Source organism: Bufo bufo, chromosome 10 (assembly GCF_905171765.1).
Source record: "Bufo bufo chromosome 10, aBufBuf1.1, whole genome shotgun sequence".
Lineage (NCBI taxonomy): Eukaryota > Metazoa > Chordata > Amphibia > Anura > Bufonidae > Bufo > Bufo bufo.
This window is the reverse complement of record NC_053398.1, coordinates 20,528,058-20,553,341: the sequence shown is the minus strand read 5'-3', so window position 1 is coordinate 20,553,341 and position 25,284 is coordinate 20,528,058. Positions and strand designations below refer to the sequence as shown.

The following is a 25,284-nucleotide window of genomic DNA, read 5'->3' as shown; positions in this document are numbered from 1 at the left end:
GCGCTGGCCAATCGTAGCGCACAGCTCATAGACTGGGACTCCCAGGCTATGAGCTGTGCGCTCCGATTGGCCAGCGCTGCAGCAAGGGACAACCCTAATACAAAAACTCTGCCCCGTACAAAAGAGGGAGCTGCAGACACCGGAGCCTATACCGGGCGAATGGAGCGGCGCCCAGACATACTAGTAAGTGCAGGGGGACCCCTGGGCGCCGCTCTGCCCACTGATATAGTTAGTTTTTAAACTAGTGAAAGGTCCTCTTTAAGTATTCACCCATTAGTGACCACGCACATTTTTTTCAAAAATCGTATTCCAAGAGCTATAACTTTTTCGTTTTTTTATCATTGTACTTGTATGAGGTCTTATTTTTTGCAGGACAAGTTATAGTTTTTAATGCACCATTTTGGGTACATGTAATCATTGATTAAAGGGTAACTCATGTTTTCATTAAAATATATGTTACTGCAGCAGCATCATCATTATGCATGAAGCAATCTTTAGTTTCTTCACATACCACTGTTTTCCTTGAGTTTTTCCCTTAGTTACGGCTGTTTAAACATTTACAATATGAGGACCTTCTCAAGATGGCTCCTCTGCCAGTTCCCTGAGGCCAAAACTGCTTTCTCTCACTTCCCATACACACTTGCTGTAGCCAGCAGCTCCCTGCCAGCCAATCAGATTGGATTACTGAGAGACACGCCTCCTCACTCTGAAGCCTAATGCAGGCATGTAGTGTGAAGTACCGCCCCTCCGTCTTCTGTTTATACTAAAAGGAAGACAGACAAGCCCTAGCAACGGTCTTTTAAGGGAGCGGTGGAAAGGGACAGAGGACATTAATGAAAGCTGTTATTATAAGGTAATTACAGATCTTTCGATAATCATTGACAAACTCAGGTATACATGCCTAGCTCTAATAATCTAGCAAATAAAAAAAAAATATGACAGTTACCCTTTAAAGCCAGCTGTTAAGCTAAAACCCCCTTGTTTAAGTCAGTAAAAAGGCTTATTAGTGGTCACTAAGGGGTTAAAAAAAAACATGGTGACAAGTCTCATGTAAAGATGTGTGCTATGTCCAATGTCATCACAAAAAAAAAAAAAAAAAAAAATTGGGCTGAGTAATGTAGTAAAACTGGAAGGACGGCACGTCGAGTGTCGACAAGTCAATAAAATTACATGAATGTGGTAAAACCTCTCCAGATTCTTTTACCAGTAACAATATTACTGGAAAGTAAGTAAAACCCAACAAAAAACACACACACACACAGATTATATATATAATTTTTTATATACCGGTCCAGTACATAGATTTTATATACTTGAGGGCCACGTGACTACTCTGGACATTCATTGGCTGCAGAGGAGCAAGTGACCCCCATCTGTGCTAGAAGTTTACATGTGGGGACTGGAGGACGATCGGGAGCAACTTGGAAAATGGAGGTTCTCTCATTTTTGTGTTTTTTTTCTATGTCTTCACAGAGCTACATGGCATACAATATAGTGGGAAGCAAGAAAAAAAATTCCAAATGGAGTGGAATTGGAAAAAAAAAAAAAACTTACACCACAGTTTTACAGGTCCCTACAACGTTCCATATGCATCAAAACTGACCTATCCCCTTTATTCTCTGGCTCAGTAAGATTACAATGATACATATGTATATATTTTTTTGTTTTAATACTGAAAAAAATACAAACTTTGGATTTTTTTTTTTATATCGTCATAATCTGACACACACCCCCCGGTAACTTTTTTATAGTTATGTCTACCGAGCTCTGTGGGGGGCTTATATTTTGATACCATTTTGAAGTGTGTGTGACTTTTTGATCACATTTTATTTAAAAAAAAATTGGTAAAAGGAAGTGATGAAAAACGGCGAATTGGCAATTTATTTATTTTTTCTGTTTTGCCATTCACAGTATGTACTTTACTTTAATAGTACGGGCGTTTTCGGACATGGTGATGCCCATGATGTTTATTTTTTTATTGTGTATGTATTGATTTTTTTATTCTAGGGAAAGGGGGTGTTTTAAAATGTATTTTATTTTATATCTACTTTTTTTTTTACCCCCTCTAGGAGGCTACAATATTCACTAGTTAATTTATTTGAGCTTATACTGTAGTTTTACAGAACTACAGAATAAGCACAATTTGCAGTTATCCCATGTTGGCCTGCCACCTGCAGGCCTCCAAAGGAACTGTAGCTCTACTGTAGTTTTACAGAACTACAGAATAAGCACAATTTGCAGTTATCCTATGTTAGCCTGCCACCTGCAGGCCTCCAAAGGAACTGTAGCTCTAATACGCTGGGTCTCTTCAGAGAGACTCAGCGTATTAGAAAGAAGGATCATCTTCCCCGATTGCCAGACAGGGAAGCTGGTTTTGCGCTATTTAGATGCCGTGGTCACGCATGTCCACAGCAACTAAAGGGTTACATTTCTGCAATCGGCATTACTAGTGGTCGCATACATTAGCCGTGGGCCTCTGCTGTTTAAAACAGCAGAGACCCGCCGGCTATGGTGCCCGCTGAGGGAGCCATATTTAAAGATCCTCCTATGTACATGGTTAAAAGGGTTTTTCCGCGAGTTTGATACAGATGGCTTATCCTCAGGACAGGTCATCAATATCTGACCACTGGGAGTCAGACTCCCAGCACCCCCACGATCAGCTGTTTGATGTCGCGTTAAATCGGTAACATGGCCTATGTTCCCATTCAAGTAAATGTTCCTAGGCTGCAATACCAACCACAGCCACTATACAATGTGCGGCGCTGTGCTAGGCATACTGTGAGGAGGCCGTAGTTCTCACCGGAGAACTCTTCAAACAGCTGATCGGTGGCCATGCTGGTTGCCGGATGAACACCATCTCACGCATGTAGACATTCAATCCACTAACCGACCACTTGTTTGACCTATCAATTTTAGTAATATACTTGTATTCCCCATGTAATAACAGTTCCGAAGCCTCATTTATTAGAACGCTACATTGTGCAATTCCTCAGTTATTCCTCCCGGAATCAAATATGGAGGGTGTTACCATTGCTCATATCAATAGGGCGTGTCCCTACATAGTGTGACATGGTTAGCCCTGATTGGACAGTTTGAGTTTGCAGTCGCACGCCTCGCTGGAGGAATGGTAACAGTCCACACGTTTCCAGGAAGAGCAAACAATGGAACGGCAGATTTCTCAGAATAGACGCTCCAGAATAGCTGGGGCACGTGGAATGCAAGTATTTAGTAAAACAACCACGTCAGGGGAGCGGGCCGGTCCTCTAAAAGCTCCATTGTTTCTTCACATAAAGAAATAATTCACCACAAACAATGATAATACTATGAGGCGAGGAGGATGGCTGCGACCCGTGCTGGAGCGGAGCAGGAGGCAGGTGCACCACCAGGATCCAGGACGGAAAGCAGAACAGCTGGACAGGAGAGGAATCCTCGGGATGCAAACTGATCATGGGCGGTTATGGAAATGACATCCAAATTGGTCAAAGGCATGCAAACGCTCGACTAAGCAAATTTACGTCATGTAAAAAAATAAATAAAATGTATATATACAGTACAGACCAAAAGTTTGGACACACCTTCTCATTCAAAGAGTTTTCTTTATTTTCATGACTATGAAGGCATCAAAACTATGAATTAACACATGTGGAATTATATACATAACAAACAAGTGTGAAACAACTGAAAATATGTCATATTCTAGGTTCTTCAAAGTAGCCACCTTTTGCTTTGATTACTGCTTTGCACACTCTTGGCATTCTCTTGATGAGCTTCAAGAGGTAGTCCCCTGAAATGGTCTTCCAACAGTCTTGAAGGAGTTCCCAGAGATGCTTAGCACTTGTTGGCCCTTTTGCCTTCACTCTGCAGTCCAGCTCACCCCAAACCATCTCGATTGGGTTCAGGTCCGGTGACTGTGGAGGCCAGGTCATCTGGCGCAGCACCCCATCACTCTCCTTCATGGTCAAATAGCCCTTACTTTCAAAGTTTTCCCAATTTTTCGGCTGGCTGACTGACCTTAATTTCTTAAAGTAATGATGGCCACTCGTTTTTCTTTACTTAGCTGCTTTTTTCTTGCCATAATACAAATTCTAACAGTCTATTCAGTAGGACTATCAGCTGTGTATCCACCTGACTTCTCCTCAACGCAACTGATGGTCCCAACCCCATTTATAAGGCAAGAAATCCCACTTATTAAACCTGACAGGGCACACCTGTGAAGTGGAAACCATTTCAGGGGACTACCTCTTGAAGCTCATCAAGAGAATGCCAAGAGTGTGCAAAGCAGTAATCAAAGCAAAAGGTGGCTACTTTGAAGAACCTAGAATATGACATATTTTCAGTTGTTTCCCACTTGTTTGTTATGTATATAATTCCACATGTGTTAATTCATAGTTTTGATGCCTTCAGTGTGAATCTACAATTTTCATAGTCCTGAAAATAAAGAAAACTCTTTGAATGAGAAGGTGTGTCCAAACTTTTGGTCTGTACTGTATATGCCTAAAATTATAAAAACATCAGCAGTTTTACTTCTCTGGTAGATGTGAACATGAAGACTCGACTAGAGATGGTGGAGATACAGGGGGCCACTGGTCTGTATTTGTCCAGGGTGTGTTCTTCATATGTAGGTTTCTCCACCCCTTATGTATATATAGGGTTACCATGTCCATGTTCTGCTGCTGTACGGTTAAATGGGGTCATATCTGATCAGTGGGGGTCCATTTCCTGGCAAAACCACCAATCAGCTCTTGGAAATGGCCGGGAAGCATGACCAAGTGCTGTGGCCACGTTTATCGCTCACATGGTCCTGCCGATCGGCTGTTTGAGAAGGTCACGGTACTCCCGTGAGCTCCGCAGCCTTCTTGCAGCTTTTCCTAGGCAAAAGACGACGCATTCATCGGTCAAGTGCCTTAGGCGCAGCTCTACAATGTATGCTGCTGTGCCTGGTATACTATGGGTAGACCCATCAATCAGCTGATTGTCAGGAGTTGGGCCCTCAAGGATAAGAAATCAATTACCCATTTCAAAGATCGGCCATCAATATTGAATTCTGAGAAAACTCCTTGAATACCAGTGCTTGGTCTCCATTGCAGAAAAAAAGCAGTGGGCATGGTTTCTGCTGTAGGAAGCTGCTTCCCAGCCAGAGGTCAATGCGGCATAGGCTACTTTCACACCTGCGTTCGGTGTGGATCCGTCTGGTATCTGCAGACGGATCCGCACCTATAATGCAAACGCTTGTATCCGTTCAGAACGGATCCGTTTGCATTATTCTTAAAAAAAAAAAAAAAGTCTAAGTCAAAACGGATCCGTCTTGACTTAAATTGAAAGTCAATGGGGCACAGATCCATTCTCGATTGCACAATATTGTGTCAGTGAAAACGGATCCGTCCCCATTGACTTACATTGTAAGTCAGGACGGATCCGTTTGGCTCCGCATCGCCAGGCGAACACCAAAACGCTGCGAGCAGCGTTTTGGTGTCCGCATCTAGAGCGGAATGGAGCGGAACGGAGCCAAACTGATGCATTCTGAACGGATCCTTATCCATTCAGAATGCATTGGGGCAGAACTGATCCGTTTTGAACCGTTTGTGAGATCCCTGAAACGGATCTCACAAACGGAATTCAAAACGCCAGTGTGAAAGTAGCCATAGCCAGCAAATTTTCTGTTCAAGGAGAAGGAGGCAAAACATCTATTACTCGGGCACATTTACATTATACTGTATTCTGCATGTCTCGCAACTTAAAGGGGTTCTCTTACTTCAGCAAGTGACATTTATCATGTAGAGAAAGTGAATACAAGGCACTTACTAATGTATTGTGATTGTCCATATTGCCTCCTTTGCTGGTTGAATTCATATTTCCATCACATTATACCCCGCTTGTTTCTATGGTTATGACAAACCTGTCATCCATCAGCGGGGGCCGTGCTTGCACACTATAGGAAAAAGCACCAGCCTATGTGCCCTCCCACGGTCCTGGCCTCCAGAAAGGCTGGCGCTTTTTCCTATGGTGTGCAAGCACGACCACCACTGCTGGATCCCAGGGTAGACATAACCATGGAAACGAGCAGCGTATAATGTGATGGAAATATAAATCCAGCCAGCAAAGTTGGCAATATGGACAATCACTATACATTAGTAAGTGCCTTGTAATATCTTCCTCTACATAATAAATGCAATAAATTATTAGGACCCCATATCAAGACAAGAAGGGGCCCCCACCTGGTGTAGGAAAATAAAACAGTAGCAATAATAAAAAGGTATGTATAACAGCACCATGTATCAGAAAACCCAAATTATTTAAAAAGAAATTAAAAAAAAAATCCATATTGTTATTCCCCACAAAATGTACAATATATTTGCACCTGATCAGGTCCCCCTAATATCTGGGCCCTATAGCAAGTGGCAAGGCTATAGTTACACCCATACACTTTTTCGTCCCTTTGTTCATTTCCATCCCACGCCTGCGCAGTCAGTACCCCTCTGTGCGCAGCAGCATCAGGTTCACTGCGCATGCGTCACAAGTGTATGCAGTGCGCTGTACTGACTGCACAGTACCCTTCCAGGCCTTTTGTAAATGTGTAAACTTTGACCATAGTTCTACAATATCATCGGCGGGGTGCAGTGGCTGCTTTTCAGGGGCCAACATAACAACCTGCAGTAACGAGCAATCCACAGTATATGGTCTAATGTCCTATCCGAATATGACTTGGATAATATTCCACATTCTCCAGCTTAGCTTCCTCTGACCTACATAATGGGATCCCTGCCCCCACTGTGGCTGTAGCATCCACCCAAAGAGCAGGAAATTACATGATATAGTGTGGCCATTCCAAGTGTAGTTCCCGTACTGCAACGGTTCCTTTACACAATCTGTGGGGAAATCGTATAATGATGTACAAAGAGCATCGAGCATGAAATGGCCCCTCAAGCTGAAATCCTGCAAAGAACATGAAGACGAGCATTAGAGTGTCTAATACGAGGATAGAGAGGCAAGAGCAGCAATTAAATAAATGCCCAACGCAGGATCCTCCAGCAATAACATAGTACCACCAGTGGCTCCCAGTCACACAAAGGGCCCTCCAGACAGGAAAGTAAAAGGAGAACATCAGCAATATGCAATGTAATTTATAAGATTAATACATGATAGATAGATAGATAGATAGAAGTACAGACAGATATAAAGACGGAGATAAATAGACCGATATAAACAAATACAGAGAAAGAGAGAACTAGACAGAGGCAGATAGACAGACAGGGAGATAGGAAGAAAGACAGACCGATAAACAGAAATAGAGAGAGAGAGAGATGGCTCCTCTGCCAGCTCTCTGAGGCCAAAACTGCTTTCCCTCACTTCCCATACACACTTGCTGTAGCCAGCAGCAACCTGCCAGCCAATCAGATTGGATTACTCAGAGACACGCCTCCTTACTCTGAAGTCTAATGCAGGCATGCAGTGTTAAGGACCGCCCCACCATCTTCTGTTTATACTAAAAGGAAGACAGATAATGCATAGCAACAGTCTTTTAGGCTACTTTCACACTAGCGTTCAGAGAGGATCCGTCTGGTGTCTGCACAGACGGATCCTCTCCTATAATGCAGACGTTTGGATCCGTTCAGAACGGATCCGTCTGCATTATAGTTTAGAAAAAATTCTAAGTCTGAAAGTTGTTTAGACGGATCCGTCCAGACTTTACATTGAAAGTCAATGGGGGACGGATCCGTTTTAAAATTGAGCCATATTGTGTCAACTTCAAACGGATCCGTCCCCATTGACTTACATTGTAAGTCTGGACGGATCCGTTTGCCTCCGCACGGCCAGGCCGCCTGCTGAGCGGAGCGGAGGCTGAACGCTGCCAGACTGATGCATTCTGAGCGGATCCGCATCCACTCGGAATGCAATGGTAGCTGGACGGATGCGTTCGGGGCCGCTTGTGAGACCCTTCAAACGGAGCTCACAAGCGGAGCCCCGACGCTAGTGTGAAAGTAGCCTTAAAGGTACTTTCACACTTGGGTTTTTCTTCTCCGGCATAGAGTTCCGTCCTAGGGGCTCTATACCAGAAAAGAACTGATCAGTTTTATCCCCATGCATTCTGAATGGAGAGCAGTCCATTCAGGATGCATCAGGATGTCTTCAGTTCAGTCTTGCTACGGTTTTATCTCCGGCCAAAAAAAACTGAACACTTGCCTGAATTGCATGATCCGGCATTTTTTTCCATAGGAATGTATTAGTGCCGGATCCGGCATTCAAAATACCGGAAAAGGTGGAGAAAATAAATGCCGGATCCGTTTTTCCAGATGACACCAGAAAGACGGATCCGGCATTTCAATGCATTTTTCTGACTGATCAGGATCCTGATCAGTCTTCCAAATGCCATCAGTTGGCATACGTTTTGCCGGATCCGGGAGGCAGTTCCAGCGATGGAACTGCTTGCCGGATCACTCTGCCGCAAGTGTGAAAGTCCCCTAAGCGAGCAGTGGAAAGGGACAGAGGACATTAACGAAAGCTATTATTATAAGGTAATTACAGATCTTTCAAAAATCATTAACAGTCTAACTCACATATACATGCCTAGCTCTAATAAACTAGCAAATAAAAAAGATGACAGTTACCCTTTAAAGCCAGTTGTAAAGCTAACCCCCCCCCCCCCCTTGTTTACGTCAGTAAAAAGGTGTACTAGTGGTCACTAAGGGGTTAAAAAAAAAAAAAACATGGTGACAAGTCTCATGTAAAAAAAAAAAAAAAAGATCTGTGCTATGTCCAATGTCACTACAAAAAAAAATGAAAAATGAAAAAAAAAGCGGGCTGAGCGAGGTAGTAAAACTGGAAGGACGGCACGTCAAGTGTCGACAAGTCAATAAAATTACATAAATGTGGTAAAACCTCTCCACATTCTTTCCAGTAATATTCTTACTGTTATTAAAGGAAAGTAAAACCCAACAAAAAAAAAAAACCTCACACACAGATATATATTTATATTATAAAAAAATAAAACAGACAGAGACAGAAAGAAAGACAGACAGACAGAACGATAGATAGATACAGAAGGAGAGATATAAAAGACAGATAGATAATTATCTCCGCTCAGGACCTGGCGCTCTCAAGGACCAACCAATCAAGAGTCTTCCGTGCAAGGCGCATGTCTTTATCTCCTGCACTGCATGGTAGCGTCAAAATGGTTTTATTCATGTTGGACATTATAGCGCCATCTAAGGGATGTAAATAAAAGAGTAAGGATCTGAGGGACTGTGACAAGGCCTACATGACTAGACGACTGGGTTATAACCTCTGGAAAACAGCAGGTCTTCTGGGGTGCTCCCGGGATGAAGCGGTTAGCACCTACCAAAAGTGGACAACTGGTGGAGCAAAGACATGACCATGGGCGCCCAAGGCTCAATGACGAGAGTGTGGACTAGCCCATCTGGTCCGATAAAAGACAGGCTGAAAAAGTTGTGGAGCCCATTCTTCGATGGGTCTGAGCGACATTTCACACTGGGAGACCTGCACAATATTAGACAGGTGGTTTCCATGTTATGACTGATCGGGATAGATGCGCTGCGTTTGGGAGGTCTCCTCATGAATGAGCCGTGACTGGTACGGTGTGTGTAGGAGAACCCTGACAAATAGCACCGAGAGCAGAGAAGTCTCATCCCGGCTTAGTAAACCTACAGGATCAGGTATCTGCAAGTGAATCCTCGCTGCCTGGACACGCAGAAATGTGGTGTAAACACCGGCGGATCCTAACGCCTAATAACTCCCTGCACACGAGACATAATACGAGCAGACGATGCTCTGCTTGTGGGTGGCGACTCTTCAGAGCCAAGGTTGGTGCTGAGGCTAGACGAAGATGAGTGTGGTGCAATGCCCGTCACTGGAAACTCGTGATGTGACTCCAGTGTGAGTCATGTAAGTTTTGCACCTACCTTTCTATCCTACGTGCATAGAGAAAAAACAAGGAGCGCAAAAACCTCAACATTTCCATCGACTGTAATGCCACGAAGCACGGAAGACATAGGGGCCTCATTCACTAAACGACGGCGTTTCACACTGGAGAAGGAAGCGCTTCCATAAAGCGCTCGCTGCTGAAGATGGATTCAATAGAAAGTCTACGAGGCCGATTCCAGTCAGTCTCCTGCGGCGAGTGCGAATAACTTCTAACGAATCGTATCAGCAAGAGTTTTTTTTACCTTCGAGTGGCCGTCCACGTCGGTGAAGAAGTGCCCACCTGCCCCTTGATTGACAGGGCCTGATATCCCACATCTGTACCATTTCTTCGAGTAGCTGCACAAGCAGAGAGGCTCTGCTTCCACTATTGGAGCAGCAACTGCGCATGCGCCTCTATACTTCCAGGCAGTGGCACATGAACAGTCGCTGCTTCCGAAACGGTAGCGACTTGAGCAGCGGCGCAGGAGGGAGATTGTCAGGGCCAAGCAAGGTGTCCGACCCTGTCAATCAGGAGGTAGGTGGTCGTTTCTTCACTGGACAGCCGCTCACAGGTGAAGAACTCCTGCAGATGATCGATTTGCTCACCCCTACTTGTTCTAGTGATCCATCGAATTGGACCAAAGTAGTGTATAGTGCGATCTTCTCTGGACAACCGAGGGTCCATGCTGACAACCAGACATACAAAGTGGTCATCTGGTTATAATGGGTCACTGTTCAGTCCTTGTGCTATCCGTCTACGCTCGGTAGGTGGGTCATGGACTTACATTTGGTGCATTGTTTCAGTGCTTTTATGGAGAATATTAAAGGAATATTCCGGTTATATAAAGTTATAATTATTAGATCGGTCAGGGTCCAACCACTGGGACCCCCACCGATCACAAGAACGGAGGCTCCTTACCCTTTCGAGCCCCCAAAAACGAACAGGGCGGCAGCCCAGCCGCTCCATTCATTTCTATAGAAGTTTGTGAGATATCAGAAACATGTACTCTGAAACTCCCATAGAAATTTTCGGAGCGGCAGGACGCATGCCCAGTTGGCCACGCCATTCATTTTGGGGGACTCCACGGGGTACGGGGCCGTGCTCTTGTGATCGGTACGGGTCCCAGTGGTAGGACCTCCACTGATCTAATCAGGGTAGGGAATAACTTTATATAACCGCAATACCCCTTTAATAGAAGGGCAGCTATTCAGTGTCATAAAGAAAACCCAAACCACAGAAGTAAAGGAACAGATGAGCTCACTTGTCCTGTGATATAAGACAGCGTGGGTGCGAGCGCAGGACTGAATTCCACTTTACAGTAACAGCTTGTGCCAGTCCCAAACCGCTCTGTATATGAATAGACGCGCACATGCCCCACGTGTCTGAATAATCTGTCCACCCCCAATAACCAGCCAGACGAGGAAGCGATATTCTGCCTCTGTGGTACGGCCCTAAAGAAACCTGTCAGCCCTGTTTGAGAATACTTGCATTCCCTACAAGGATCTGGAGGACCTTTTCTTAGAAGTATGTCTTGCGCCGTCACTCTGTCATTCCTCCTGGCAATGTAATTTGAAAAATGAGTGTTAACTTTCCTCTAGTCATTGGGGCATGCTTCTACACTCTCTGGAACTGTCCTAAACTACTGGACACAAAGATAGTAATACTCCGTTGCCATTATACATTTCTAGGAAGAATAACAGAGGAACAGAAACATTCATAGTTACACCATGTAAAGCCCTATGCTTAATTAGAGAGTGGCACAATTAAGGGGAAAATTTCCCATGCGGGAGTTTGGTAAAGCCGGGCGACAACCATTACGGCTGAAAGAAGGTTGTCGCACAGAAATAATTAAGAAATTAAATGACAATTTATAGTTTATGAACAACTTTCTTACTACAGTTTATTGCTCCAATGTAGGGCTGCGGCTAGGGCTGAAACGATTACTCGATTAAATCGAGTAATTCGACACAAAAAAATCCTCGATGCAAATTTTTTGCATCGAAGATTCGTTTGTGTCATGTGACCACGGAGCGGGAGTGAAGCGCTTGCTATTACTCCCGCTCCGTGGTCTCCTGCTGCGCTTGGAATTCTCACCTTTCCAGCAGGGGGCCTCCGGAAACTTCACAGCACGTCCATGGTACCGCGCTGCTCTGACCTCCTGACGTACGTACGCACGCCGCGACCTGGCGCACTGTGTGACGTCAGGCGCAGAGCAGCGCGGAACGATGAAGTGTCCACAGCGCCCCTGCTGGAAAGGTAAGTTAGTGAAACCGAGGGGGCGGGGGCGCGACTAAGGCCGAGCGCCTGGAGTGCACAGCGTCATAGTAACCAATGACACTGTGCAATCCGGGTGTCAGGAGGAGCATGGCAGCAGAGCTGATGGCACTGGGGTGAAGGAGAGCTGATGGCACTGGGGTGAAGGAGAGCTGATGGCACTGGGGTGAAGGAGAGCTGATGGCACTGGGGTGAAGGAGAGCTGATGGCACTGGGGTGAAGGAGAGCTGATGGCACTGGGGTGAAGGAGAGCTGATGGCACTGGGGTGAAGGAGAGCTGATGGCACTGGGGTGAAGGAGAGCTGATGGCACTGGGGTGAAGGAGAGCTGATGGCACTGGGGTGAAGGAGAGCTGATGGCACTGGGGTGAAGGAGAGCTGATGGCACTGGGGTGAAGGAGAGCTGATGGCACTGGGGTGAAGGAGAGCTGATGGCACTGGGGTGAAGGAGAGCTGATGGCACTGGGGTGGGGACAGCTAAAGGCACTGGGTGGGGAGAACTCATGACACTTAGTGGGAAAAAGCTGATGGCACTGGGGGATAGTGGAGCTGATGACACTGGGGGGAACAGAGCTGATGACACTGGGGGGAACAGATGCACTTGGGCTGATCGCACAGTGGGGAACGAAGGGTGTTGGGGGCTAATGGCAGGGGGTCTGATGAGTTTTTATAAAGTAAAACAGTCTATTAATTATTTTTTCTTATTAGATTACTCGATGAATCGTAAAAAATAATCGATAGAATACTCGATTACTAAAATAATCGTTTACTGCAGCCCTAGCTGCGGCTATCGATTATTTTAGTAATCAAGTATTCTAGCGATTAATCCAACGATTAATCGAGTACTCTAATAAGAAAAAACAAATTAAAAGAACGTTTTCTAAAAAAAACTCAGCAGCCCCCCCGCGATCAGTCTCCCCCCCCCCCCCAGTGCCATCAGTTCCCCCTCCAATGCAATTAGTTCCTCCAGCAGTGCCACCAGTTCCCCCTCCAATGCCCCCAGCTTCTCCATGTCATCTGTTGCTTCCCCTCCCAGTGCCATCAGCTCCCCCCCCCCCCCCCCCCAATGCCACCAGCTGCCCCTCCTGGCCCATCAGTGCCCAGCCGCAGCACCAGTTAACTAAAATGTCCTGACGATGTGTGCGCGTCAGGATCCAGTGCAGAGCAGAGCAGTGCAGGCAGGCGGGTGACCACCGAGCGTGAGTAATAGCAAGCTCTTCACTCAGACTCCATGGTCACATAGCACAAACGAATCGTCGATGCAAAAAAATTGCATCGAGGATTTTTTTTGTGTCGAGTTAATCGATTAATTCGAGTAATAGTTTCAGCCATATACTAAAAATAAAACATAATAACTTTGTAAGAAGTATTAACTAAAATTCTCCTATTTACGTCTCCATGGTTACAGACTACAAACACACCCCACGTAGTCTGGCCCTGCTAACACAGATTTGCTGAGTAAGGCCTCCTGCACACGACTGTATCCGCAATTTTCGCGGGACTCACTGTAAAAAAGCCAATTCTTGTCAGTAAAATGGACCAAAATAGATCAGGTTCTATCATTTGCTGATGAAATGAATGGGTCCATGTGAGATCCACAAAGAATGCGGATCAGACATGGACCAAAAATACGGTTGTGTGCACGAGGCCTTAGCAACAAAGGACAGAGGAAAGAGAGAGTGACTGCAGAATCAGACTACAGGGTTTGTTTGTAGTCTGTTCCCATGGAGACACCTAGCTATGCACAATACCTATTATTTGAAAAGTTGCTGTCATTTTATTTTAGACCCATCGGAGTAATAAAAAAAAAAATGGTTGCAAAGTTTTTCTCAATGTTAAATGTTTAACAAGAGTTGCAAAAGTTTGCCCTTTAAAGGACTAATGGGATGACTGCCAGCATGATCAACGCCAGTTCTCCTTATATACACGCTTCACTATGAGGAAGTACTGAGTGGTAGACAAGACTGAGTCTTGTACTGACAGGGAACCAGGATCTGATAGTCACACGCACCTGTTCTCCAAAAAAAAAGGGCAAAAATAGTCTATGCATAAAGTAAACAATGTAATTCCGACCGTCGTGTGTCACTTTGAAGAAACAGGAAGCGTTGTGACACGCGGAACAATAGAAGCCGCCGGAGAGACTGACTAATTCGAGAGAGGCTTTATGAGTGATCTCCAAAGCAATAAGTATGATTCCTACACATCTGACCCAATAATGGATCATCAGAGACATCTGTGTTTGCAAAACTGTCAGCAACCACCAAAAAAGTCAAGTATTGAGACATACGCTGCCTTCTTCAGAAAAGATACCTGGAAAATGTCAGTAACGTGTCTAGAGACTTCCATGTCTACCACCTCCACAGGGCTGGTTCTAACTTTGTTAGGGTGCATGCACGCGGCCGTTGCTGTTTTTGTGTTCCGCAATTTGCAGATCCGCAAAACACGGATATCGGCCATGTGTGTTCTGCATTTTGCAGAACAGAACGTCCTGCTCTCTATAGAACTGTCCTATCCTTGTCCGTAAAACGGACAAGAAAAAGACACTTTTTTTGTGGGGCAGTTGAACGGACGTACAGGTGCGGACAGCATTTGCGGCCCCATTGAAGTGAATGGATGAACATCAGACCCGCAAAAAATGGGAGTCAGATGGGGACAAAAAATATGTTCGTGTTCATGAGCCTTTAGAAAGAGATTGTCATGTACTATATGATGTCTGATTTTGACATTTTTTTTCATCAATCATGGCATAACCCCTCTAGTCCTCATGCACATGGCCACAGTTTTGGTCTGCAACCGATCCGCGTTTTTGCAGATCAGAAGCCGTCCCACTCATTTCTGTATTTCCGTTCCGCGGCCCTACAAAAAATAAATAAATAATAGAACATGTCTTATTCTTGTGCGTGTACCAATCCCCAAAATGCGGAACGCACACGGCCAGTATCCGTGATTTGCGGATCTTCAATTTGCAGAAGATAAAAACGGATACAGCCGTGTGGAGGAGGCCTTAAAGGGAACCTAAACCCCTTCAAACAGCTGATCAGCAGGGGGGGTGCTGGGAGTCGGAGCCCCACTGATCAATATCTTTGCACTGCACAACCCCTTCAAGAAATTTCAAGGAAATACAAAAATAGATATAACGCAACACTGAAAAAGCTAAAAAGTTCAGATGTGACCATGGATAACCTACACTCAACCCCAAGATGGTACAAAAACCTTCAACTCTCATTGTGCCGATTTAGTTCTGTATCAGCTGAGATGATCTAACGAGCGGTTTTCAGGTCCAGATGAACAATGAAACCAAAATCACCTTAAATTCTGGCCACGCCGTGTTCCTGAATGAGCTGTACAAAGTTGTGGACACAACACGCCGAGGTCCTATCAATAAAGGGAAACTTCAAAGGCTGAACACTCCCAACATACAGTGGAACAGACCGTGGGTCTCTCTGACCGGTAATAAACTAGGTCAGATGACTCGTCGCAGCCTAAGAAACTAAATAAATAGAATGTATCCACGAGGGCGGGAGACCACTTTAACATAAGATTTTTTGGGTTGTCTGACAGTTGTGTCCTTGTTGTCCACTTTAGGCAATCTTTGTTGGAAGTCTCCTCCAAAGATTAGTTGATCGCAGGGTGACCAATGTGATCGGCTGTGGGGGAGAACCCAGCAGCAAGTGGAAAAAAATGCCTGCACTGCCTCCACAGGGCAAATGAAGTATTACACACCTTTCTACAGGTTGACTATGCAGAGTTTGGACATCTCAGGTCCTCCAAAATGAGAGAAGCTGTTCGCAGTCCCTCTCTTCTCTAGCTCCCCCCCCCCCCCATACTATTTTTTTTTCAGACCATCTTTTCTTGGTCAGATTAGTAACTACAGGATTAAATTGTCCATGTGAGTGCCTAAGGCATGGGCACTCACATGGACAATTTAATCATCTACGGACCCCAAAAATTACTGTATGTGATGTGAATTAAGCTAGAACATTAAAGGGGTAGTCTGCCCGATTAATTTTTTAGGCTCAGAACAGAGCAAAATCAAAATACAAGTCATAGTCACTCCACCAATTCCCCGTCAATCCTCTTTCGACCTCTTCTTGGTCTCTCACCGGTCTACTTTCTTTGCTCTCTTGACACAGAGGAAACGACTGCTCAATCATTGGATACCGCTGTGACCCCGTCTTAAGCAGTGATCGGTGGAGGAGTCATTTCCTGTGTGACAAGAGCATCAAGGAAGTAGACTTTTGGGGGGGGGGGGGGAATCGGGTTAAGTAGCGGTGGGGAACTGGTGAGCACCAAGGAAGTAGACTGGTGGAGGGATCGAGACGCTTCGGAGAGGGAACAGTGGGGCGTTGGTAAGCTAAAGTATGACTTATTTTATTATTTCACACTGCGGTCAGCTGTGAATTTAAAGTGTTTTATTGGTGTGAGCCTCTAAGGATCCTTTTACTTGGACTGATGATCAGACAGATTATCGAAAGAAAAGTAGACATTCCCAATAACTGCCTGATCGTCAGTGGAGATGAGAGCTGCAATCACATGCAGCAATCATCTCTGGAGGTGATCGTTTGTCCCCATAGAAAATCCTTATTCTTGGGCAGAAAACTGAGCAGTTTTAAAGTCTATCTGTTGCACAGGAACGGTGATTTATGGAGCCGGCAGAACGCCGGCGCCTTTTACATGGGTCAATTATCGAGAAGGAGCGTTTAAAAAAATAAATAAAAAAAATCTTCCAGATTATCTGTCTGTGAAAAAGGACATTAAGAAAGTGAATAACGTGTCACTCACACTGACCTTCTGGGTAGTGTCGCACTGAAGTTTGAACTCCACATTTTTCCTCTCTTGTACGACATTCATAAAATTTTATTGCTTTCTGCAAAAAATGTGTCTGAGCCGAAGATCAAGATGTGGTCAGAGATCGCTGCCTTGCGATAATTTAAGATTATTCTGTGGTCTGTATCAGCCTATGAGCACCATCAGTGTCCATGAGACCTAAAAGCAAGCCATGACCCAATACATAGGTAAACCTGCTACAATTACTCCAACAAAAAATACAGCAGTCTTTTCCAATATAATGTGAAACCTCTTGAGACAGCCACCCAAAATTGCATTGAAAAGTGGTCTCCAAGATGGCCAGTATGCCTAATATAGGGTGAAACGGGAAATCTGGTCTAGATATGGGGGTTGGTTTTCTCAAAGAGATTTCACTGTACTTCTATTATGTTTTTGGCTCTCTTAATCTATATTATTGCATGGAAGCGTTTGTTCTGCCTAAAGCCTATACAACATAGCGAGGATACGCCCTAGGCACTGGTGGGCCACTACAAACAGCTGATCGGTCAGACCCCCACAGATCTGATATTGATGACCTATCCTAAAGCTTATATTACACCTGCAGATAATCGCCAAGATCATGGCTAACAAGCATTTGTATGAACGCTCATTAGCGATGATCTGGCAGTGTAATACTGCCGTTGATTAACCGATGGATGAGCAAATGCTCGGTTATCAGGTAATTGAAATCTTTTAGCAGGTTTAAAAATCCTCGTTTGCCGGCGGCAGATTGTCCTGTGTAATCAACGCTCTGCTGCCTGCAAACAGCAATTCAGGATGGGGACGAGGGTTTGCATTAGCGATGGCTTGTAGCCATACTGAAGAGTAGGGTTGCACCGGGTATCGAATTTTCGATACCCAATGGATACGATACCAGGATTTGCTATTTTCCAATATTAGGCGGCGCTACTGCTAGGTTCGGCGCCTGAGGGGTTAATTTCCGCGGTTCGGCAGATTGCCCTGCCCTGTCATTGAGACGGGGTATGAGATACCGCCAGCACCTGCCGCCTACATTTGTATTTAGGGGTAAATTATAGTATTATAGTCATTGGTGGCGCAGAGCAACCCCCACCCACCCCAGAAATATAGTAATTGGTGGCAGTGGCCACAGGGTCCCCTCCTCCTCAGTATGTTCATTGGTGGCAGTGGCAGCTTCTGATCGTAACCCCAGCAGTGAAATCGCGGGGCTCCGATCCGTTACAATGGCAGCCGGGGCGCTACTGAAGCCTTCCATGGCTGTCATGGTAAGCTCCCTGCTGCTGTGTGCACAGCATTCACCCTAGTAGATCGCTATAGATTAAAATACTTTTTTAAGGTATCGAAATAGAGTCAAAATTTTGGTATCGTGAAAACCCTACTGAAGAGGAGATCCCTGCAAGTAATAGCAGCAGTCTCCTCCGCTGGCAAGCAGGCGATTACCGGGAAGGAACATTTCCCTCTGGACAATCGCTTGCTTATCTGCCGGTGTAATTTCAGGGGGGAAAAAACACCTTTAAGATATGGATGAAGAAGCAGCAGACTGCCCAGAGGAATCTGACTTCACAAATATAAATGGAGGCTAATTGCCTTAAAGGAATGATTATATCATACACTACTGGTTATCACCGTGTCAGATCAAAGTCAATCTGATAAGTTCAGTAGACGTCAGTAAACCCTTTAAAAGAGTTCTGTGCAATGTCCTGATATTGATTACCTACCCTCGGGATAGGTCTCCCGTGTCAGATTGCTGGGGGTCCGACTCCCGACAACTCTGCCGATCAGCTGTTTAAAGAGGCGGCGGCATTCTTGCGAGATTGGCGGGGGTGCAGACGAGTGAAACCCACAACATCATGACAATGCGCAACCCCTTGAAGCAAAGTTTCTTCTAATTAAAGATTAGGGAACTGCTCTATATGCAATTCTCTAATGGAATCTGTAAAAATACAACTATAATAATCTTCAGGGAAATTCCCCTAAAGACAGAAGGTGAATGTGACAGGGAATGAACAGCCATTTATAAGAAGCTTGAAAGATCAGGTCATCGCACAAAGATCTTGCAATAAGTTTTTGCCAAATGTGCTCCCTCAGGCTTGTTCACACGCAGCAGATTTGTTGCATTCATCTGAGAGGGGCTTCCAGAAATATTTGCATACGGTGCTGAATAAAACAAACTGGCATCTACATGCACACGACCATTGTGTGTTTTGCGGTTCGCAAATCGCGGTTCCGCAAAACACGGATGGCACGGACAGCCTTTAATATAACTGCCTATTCTTGTCCGCAAAGCGCGGACAAGAATAGGACATGTTTGTTTGTTTTTTGCGGTCCACGGAACGGAGCAAAGGATGCGGACACTGACGGCACACGGAATTGAAGTGAATGGGTCCGCATCCGAGCCGCAGTTTTGGCGGACCAAAACAACAGCCTTGTGCATGAGGCCTAAGAAACATTGATTTTTGTGAAATTTTAGATGTGTAGTCGATGTCACACTGTATAATTCCTAGACAGTATTAGTAAATCTGCCCCAAAAAGTACGAAGCGTGTCAACTAGTGTTGAGCGAACTTCTGTTTTAAGTTCGGCGTCTAAAGTTCGGCTTCCGGTTAGCGAAGAATCCCAATATGGATTCCGAATTCCGTTGTGGCCATTATTGATTCCGCTACCACGGACCCCAACGGAATTCGGAATCCATATCGGGATTCTTCGCTAACCGGAAGCCGAACTTCAGACGCCGAACTTAAAACAGAAGTTCGCTCAACACTAGTGTCAACATTTGTAATGGAAGCGGGATTTGACAGGATGAATAGCGCTGCCTGCAGAGATATTCTTAACATCAAAACCGAATGGATCCATTATAAGGCTAAGTTCCCACCTGCGGCAGAGGTTCCGCCAGAAGTCTCAGTCACAGATCTGGCAAAAGAATGAAAAACCGCGGCATGCTGCGTTATTATGTCCAGCAAAATGCTGGAATTCATTATAGTGAATCTGCACTTAGATTCTGGTATTCTGTTCCGCCAGACTTGACATATGCCAAACACTGCAGGCGCCCAATGGATTCCATTCACTACAATGTCTGGCAGGAATACTGGCATTTTGCTGGACAAAATAACTCCGTACGCAGCGGTATTTTGCCTTTTTTTTTTCTGGAATCTGCAACGGAGGTTCCAGCACGAGGCCTCATGCACACAACCGTGAGCCGGCCATGCCCATGCTGTGGACTGCAAATTGAGCTCCGCAATGCATGGCCACCGACCGTGTGCCTGCCTTCTAAGGACGCGGACCCATTCACTTGAATGGGGTCTGCAATCCGCATCCGGTGGTCCGCACCGCAAAAAAGTAGTGCATGCACATATATTATTATATTACATACTGTATATTATTATATTAATACAAAGAAGAAAGTCATTTGGAAGAATTGGAAATGTACAAATATTATAAACGCACCAGCCAAAAAGCAAGACAGTGACATAAAACAGCAATCGCAATCAACCTAGGGCTTCATGCACACAGCCATGTCTGGATTTTTGTCCGTAAACAAAAGTACAGATACGTTCCTGTGCATTCTGAATTTTTCTCACTCCCATCAATAGAAAAGGGCTATTTTCATGCACAATGCAGACAAAAATGGGACATGTTCTCTTATCCACAGAATGGCCACGCGGATCCGCAAAGAATACAGATGTGTGCATTACCCAATAGAAAGGTATGGGTAAGGGCTGGTTCACACGTTGGTGTCCCGTTCCCGTATTGTGGACCGCATTTGCGGATCTGCAATACACGGGCACCATTCCGTTGTCATTCCGCATCACGGATGCGGACCCATTCATTTCATTTCCGCAGTGCGGAATGGAACACTACAGAGTGCTTTCTGGTGTTCTGTTCCGTGCCTCCGCACAGCAAAAAGATAGAACATGCTCTATATTTTTGGGGAACGGAGGGATCGCGGACCCATTCAAGTGAATGGGTCCGCGATCCCCATGCGCCTGCCCCAAGGAAGGGCACGGGCCACCAACGGACGTGTGAACGAGCCCTAAGTATGCTATCCATACAGATGAAAATACATGAGGCCTAAGGAATAAAACAAGGAGATGTTCACACGGTAAAATTTGCAGTCAGAATTGTGGAGTGGAAATCGCACCAAGTCTGGCCGCGAATGCGCGGTGTCTGCCTCCCGTTGTTTTTAATGGGAGGCAGCGCTGCATTTCGTTGGGCTGGCGGTTCAAAGCTGCGACCATCCCAAGAAGCCACAGCGGATGTCCACTCGCAGTTTAGTCGGTTTCTGTCGCGGTATGCACAGCTGATACTTACGGTGTCAAAATCCGCCATGTGAACAGACCCTAATGCCTCATTCACACGTCCGTGTTGAAACCCATGATAAGATGGTCAGTGATTCATCCGTGAAGGATCCGGTCCGCTAATCTGCGTGTGTCATCCGTGTTTCATGGACACTGTACAGCTGAAAATTTAATTTTCATAGCATCTCCTCCTAATGGTCTGTGAAACACGGATGGCATATGTGTTGCGTCCATGTTTTTCACGGACCCGTAGACTATAAGGAGCGTGATTGATCCGTGGACACGGATGAAATAGAGCATGCTCCCATTCCAAAACTACGGATCATGCTAAGACACGGATGTGTAAATACACACATTTAAATGAATGGGTACGTGTGCGGTCCGTGGAGAACACGTACAGCACACGTCCATGAATCACCGACGTGTGAAAGAAGCATTAGAAGGGATATTCCAGCCATCAACAATTAACAGCTATGCGGAGGATAGGCGATCCCCACCGATCTCTAGTCCCCGGTCCCTCCCCCACCAGGACTTTCGCGGTGAGGAACTGTATACGGTCATGGTCAAGCATGCATGGCGTCATGTCCCATAATTCTACGGAAAATACAGAAACAGTAGCACACAATAGACACAGTATTAACATAAAAACCACTGAAAAAGTACCGCATAAAAAGTAACTTTCCAATATAAAAATAAACGTAAACACTATAATCACTTAAGGAGGCAACGATATCATCGCATATGATAAATACTGGTGGCCCAAGTGGGCGCTCACCCATTCCTTCATTGATCTATTGGGGTGCGGGTTTTTGGACTGTTGGGCTGGTGCTTGCTTTTGACCCAGAAATGTCCGGTAATCCGTAACTCCACAAGTGCTGCGTGCTTGGTCGGTTTTGGTTGTATCTGGAGCCGGCACCCCCATAGATCCATTAAGGAATGGGTGCGCGCCCACCTGGGCTAACAAACATTGTTTATCGTATGGGACTCCTAACTATTGCTCCAATATTGTTGTCCCCTATTAAGTAATTATAGGGTTTACATTTATATAAGAAATCGATTCAAAGTTACAGTACTTTTTCAGTGATTTTTTTAATGATCAACTTACCTGCGTCTGAAGAAGCGGAGCCCGCTGAAGGTCTTGACGCTGTGTCTCCGGCTGATAACGGCTCTGTCGGATTCAGGCATCCTGTCCGAGCCACTGGAGGCTGCCGAGCTGGTGTTTGCAAACTCTGCATCCCCATCCATCCCTGCCACCCTCCTCCCTCCCCCCCCCCAAAATCCAGGCAGCTCAGGGCTTCCTCAAGCCATGCTCCCAAGGTAATTCACTGACAACTACTCTCACCCTCCTGCCTATACTACAGAGGGAGATGCAACTATCCTTACCGAGCATTGCAATGACTATTCGATCACCATCGTCAGCGTATTCAAAGGTTGCCTATATCTACACACCCACGCGCGGGGCTCTACAAACAGCGTGACGAGGACATCGCTCCAGTCTATAGGATAGGGACCGACAACCCCTATTATTGCTCACCATACACTACATGCATGGCTCCGCGCCAACAGGGGATTGCACAAGTATACGCGCCACAACTGACGATCCTCTTGTGCAAAACTATACACCACCACCGCCGTGTCTTGCCAGCTTTCTCCTGGCTTTTTGCAAGCGAGACCTTTACACAATCACTCCGCAGGAGGTTGCACAAGTTTACGCTCTTGCAAACGCCAGCGTGCTGAAAGCCCGGCGCAAAAATACCTGGATACCTCACCTCAAGCCACCCAAGGCAAGGAAGTAATGGCAGCAGATTGCACAAGTATACAGCCACTAGTTATCACACTCCATGAGTGCAAATACACACTGGATGCAGATTGCATTAGTCTAAGCGCCTCCTAATAACAAAGTAACGACAGCCAGTGCAATAACACACAACCTGATTCCATAAGTGAAGACACACTGCAATCAGTTACATGACATAGGATCCCCCCAGGAATGCACCTCTCTCACCTGTAGCAAGGCATAGCTTACACATGGGTCTGCCCTGCAGTGAGCCCACCACCAGCCTCATACACAATGCCAGGAGGGCAGCAGCACAATGCCCTCAGCACACAAGCTGCAGCCTTTTCCTTCCTGGCTGTGACTGTCACTTCCCAGCTCACAATAACAGGACTCTTCCTCACCAGGAAGTACGGTATCTGCAAAGCACTGTGTCCTGTCAGGACCCCACACCTAGGTGTCCGTGCAGCTGCCTGCTCCGAGGTGGCAGAGCACAGACAAGGGTCATAGGGCGCCACCTATTGGCGCCGACAGACACTGCACGGGCTGCCGGCAGCACCATGTAGCCTGTAGACAGCAGGGCCAGCTGCTGTAAAACTACAACTCCCAGCATGAAAACATGCTTCGCTGTTCTTATAACTCCTATGGATGTGAATGGAGCATTCTGGGAGGTGTAGTTTCAGAACACCTGGCATGCCGCAGGTTGCTGATCCCTGGTGTAGATAGATAGAGGACAATGGGGGGCATTTATCAAACTGGTGTAAAGTAGAACTGGGTGAGTCGCCCATAGCAACCAATCAGATTTCTCTTTTCATTTTGGAAAGCTCCTTTGGAAAATGAAAGGTGGAATCTGATTGGTTGCTACGGGCAACCAAGCCAGTTCTACTTTACACCGGTTTGATAAATGACTCCAAATGTGACTCTAGAGATCCTCATGTGTAAAGAAAGCACCAGAAATATGTACAAAATACAATCGAACAGAACACCAGCAAAATAATGAAAACAGATAGAAAACATCTTTTGCCTCATTCAGACGGCCATATTTTAGCATCTGTATTGCAACCGCAAGACACCCCCCCTGGAATGCGAATGAACCGACCCTGGTTCGCTATAGGGTTCTATGATGAACTAAGTCCGGTCCATTGGAATCACGGGGGGAGTCCGGCTTTACGAGCTTATTCATACGGCCGTGTACGATATTCTCTGTGAAAAACGTATAGCGTCTGTGTGCATTCTGTTTTATTTCTTCACTCGCCAAAACATGCAGTGGGAGAGATTTATCAAAACTGGTGTAAAGGGAAGCTGGCTTAGTTGCCCCAGGCAACCAATCAGATCACACCTTTCATTTTCCAGAGGCGCTCAGAAAAATGAAAGGTGGAATCTGATTGGTTGCTAGGGGCAACTCAGCCAGTTCCCCGTTGCTCCAGTTTTGATAAATGTCCCCAGCCGTGTGTGTCCCATATTGGACACGCGTGCAGACGTGTGACTGTTCCCATTGACTTGTATGTGCTCTACCAACAGACAGCACACGGAAGAAAGACGCAGCTGTGTGAATATACGCTTTTTACGGCTGTTTGAGTAAGGCCTTATATGCAGGACCCTTGGCACTCATTTCTGAGGTAATTTTGTTGAAACAAAGGACATTTGCAGACAGTGTTATCTTTTTCAAGCCTCTCGTAACTTTTTCTGACACAACATTTTTGTAAATTTTCAGGTTTGGGAGACAACGTGAAGAAGGCAGCCATGGCAGAGGAAGATGCAGGGGACATCAGACGAGCTAAGTAGATGGAAGATGCGTTGCCAGGTTTAGGAGGAAGGTAAAAAAGATTATGGCCCATTCCTTTGCAGAATGAAGGCAACATTGGCCGTTTTAAGGGCTCCGCAAAACACGCATACCGGCAGTGTGCGTTCCGCATTTTGTGGGCCGCACATGGCCAGGACTATGATAGAAATGACTATTCCTGTCACCAATTTGCGGACAAAAATAGGACTTGCGGACTCCTTGCGGGGCCACGGAACAGAACTAAGGATGAGGACAGCACACAGAGCCATGTACACGTCCGTATTTGTGGGTCTGTGTGGCCATTCCGCAAATAATAGAATATGTCCTCTTCTGGTCCGTATTGCGGACGGACGAGGCTAACCTTTTCTATTGATGGGAGTGAGAAAAATATGAAATGCGCACAGAAGGTATCCGTATCTTGCTGATCTGTGGTTTA

At 45.7% G+C, this 25,284-nt stretch overlaps 1 protein-coding gene across 4 annotated transcripts in view; it reads right to left on the bottom strand.

Moving 5' to 3' along the window:
• Window positions 1-25,284, bottom strand: part of DGKZ (diacylglycerol kinase zeta) — a 179,420-nt gene that overhangs the window by 108,156 nt on the left and 45,980 nt on the right. Inside the window, exon 1 of one of the 4 annotated variants that reach the window (XM_040409153.1) lies at window positions 23,297-23,474. The exons of 2 other annotated variants lie outside the window; for them this stretch is intronic. In XM_040409153.1, the coding sequence (XP_040265087.1) occupies window positions 23,297-23,310 (14 nt within the window). In that variant the 5' untranslated portion in view covers window positions 23,311-23,474. Of the gene's footprint in view, window positions 1-22,396; window positions 23,475-25,284 lie in introns of those variants that run through there. One more of the 4 variants, XM_040409151.1, reaches the window with a different exon arrangement.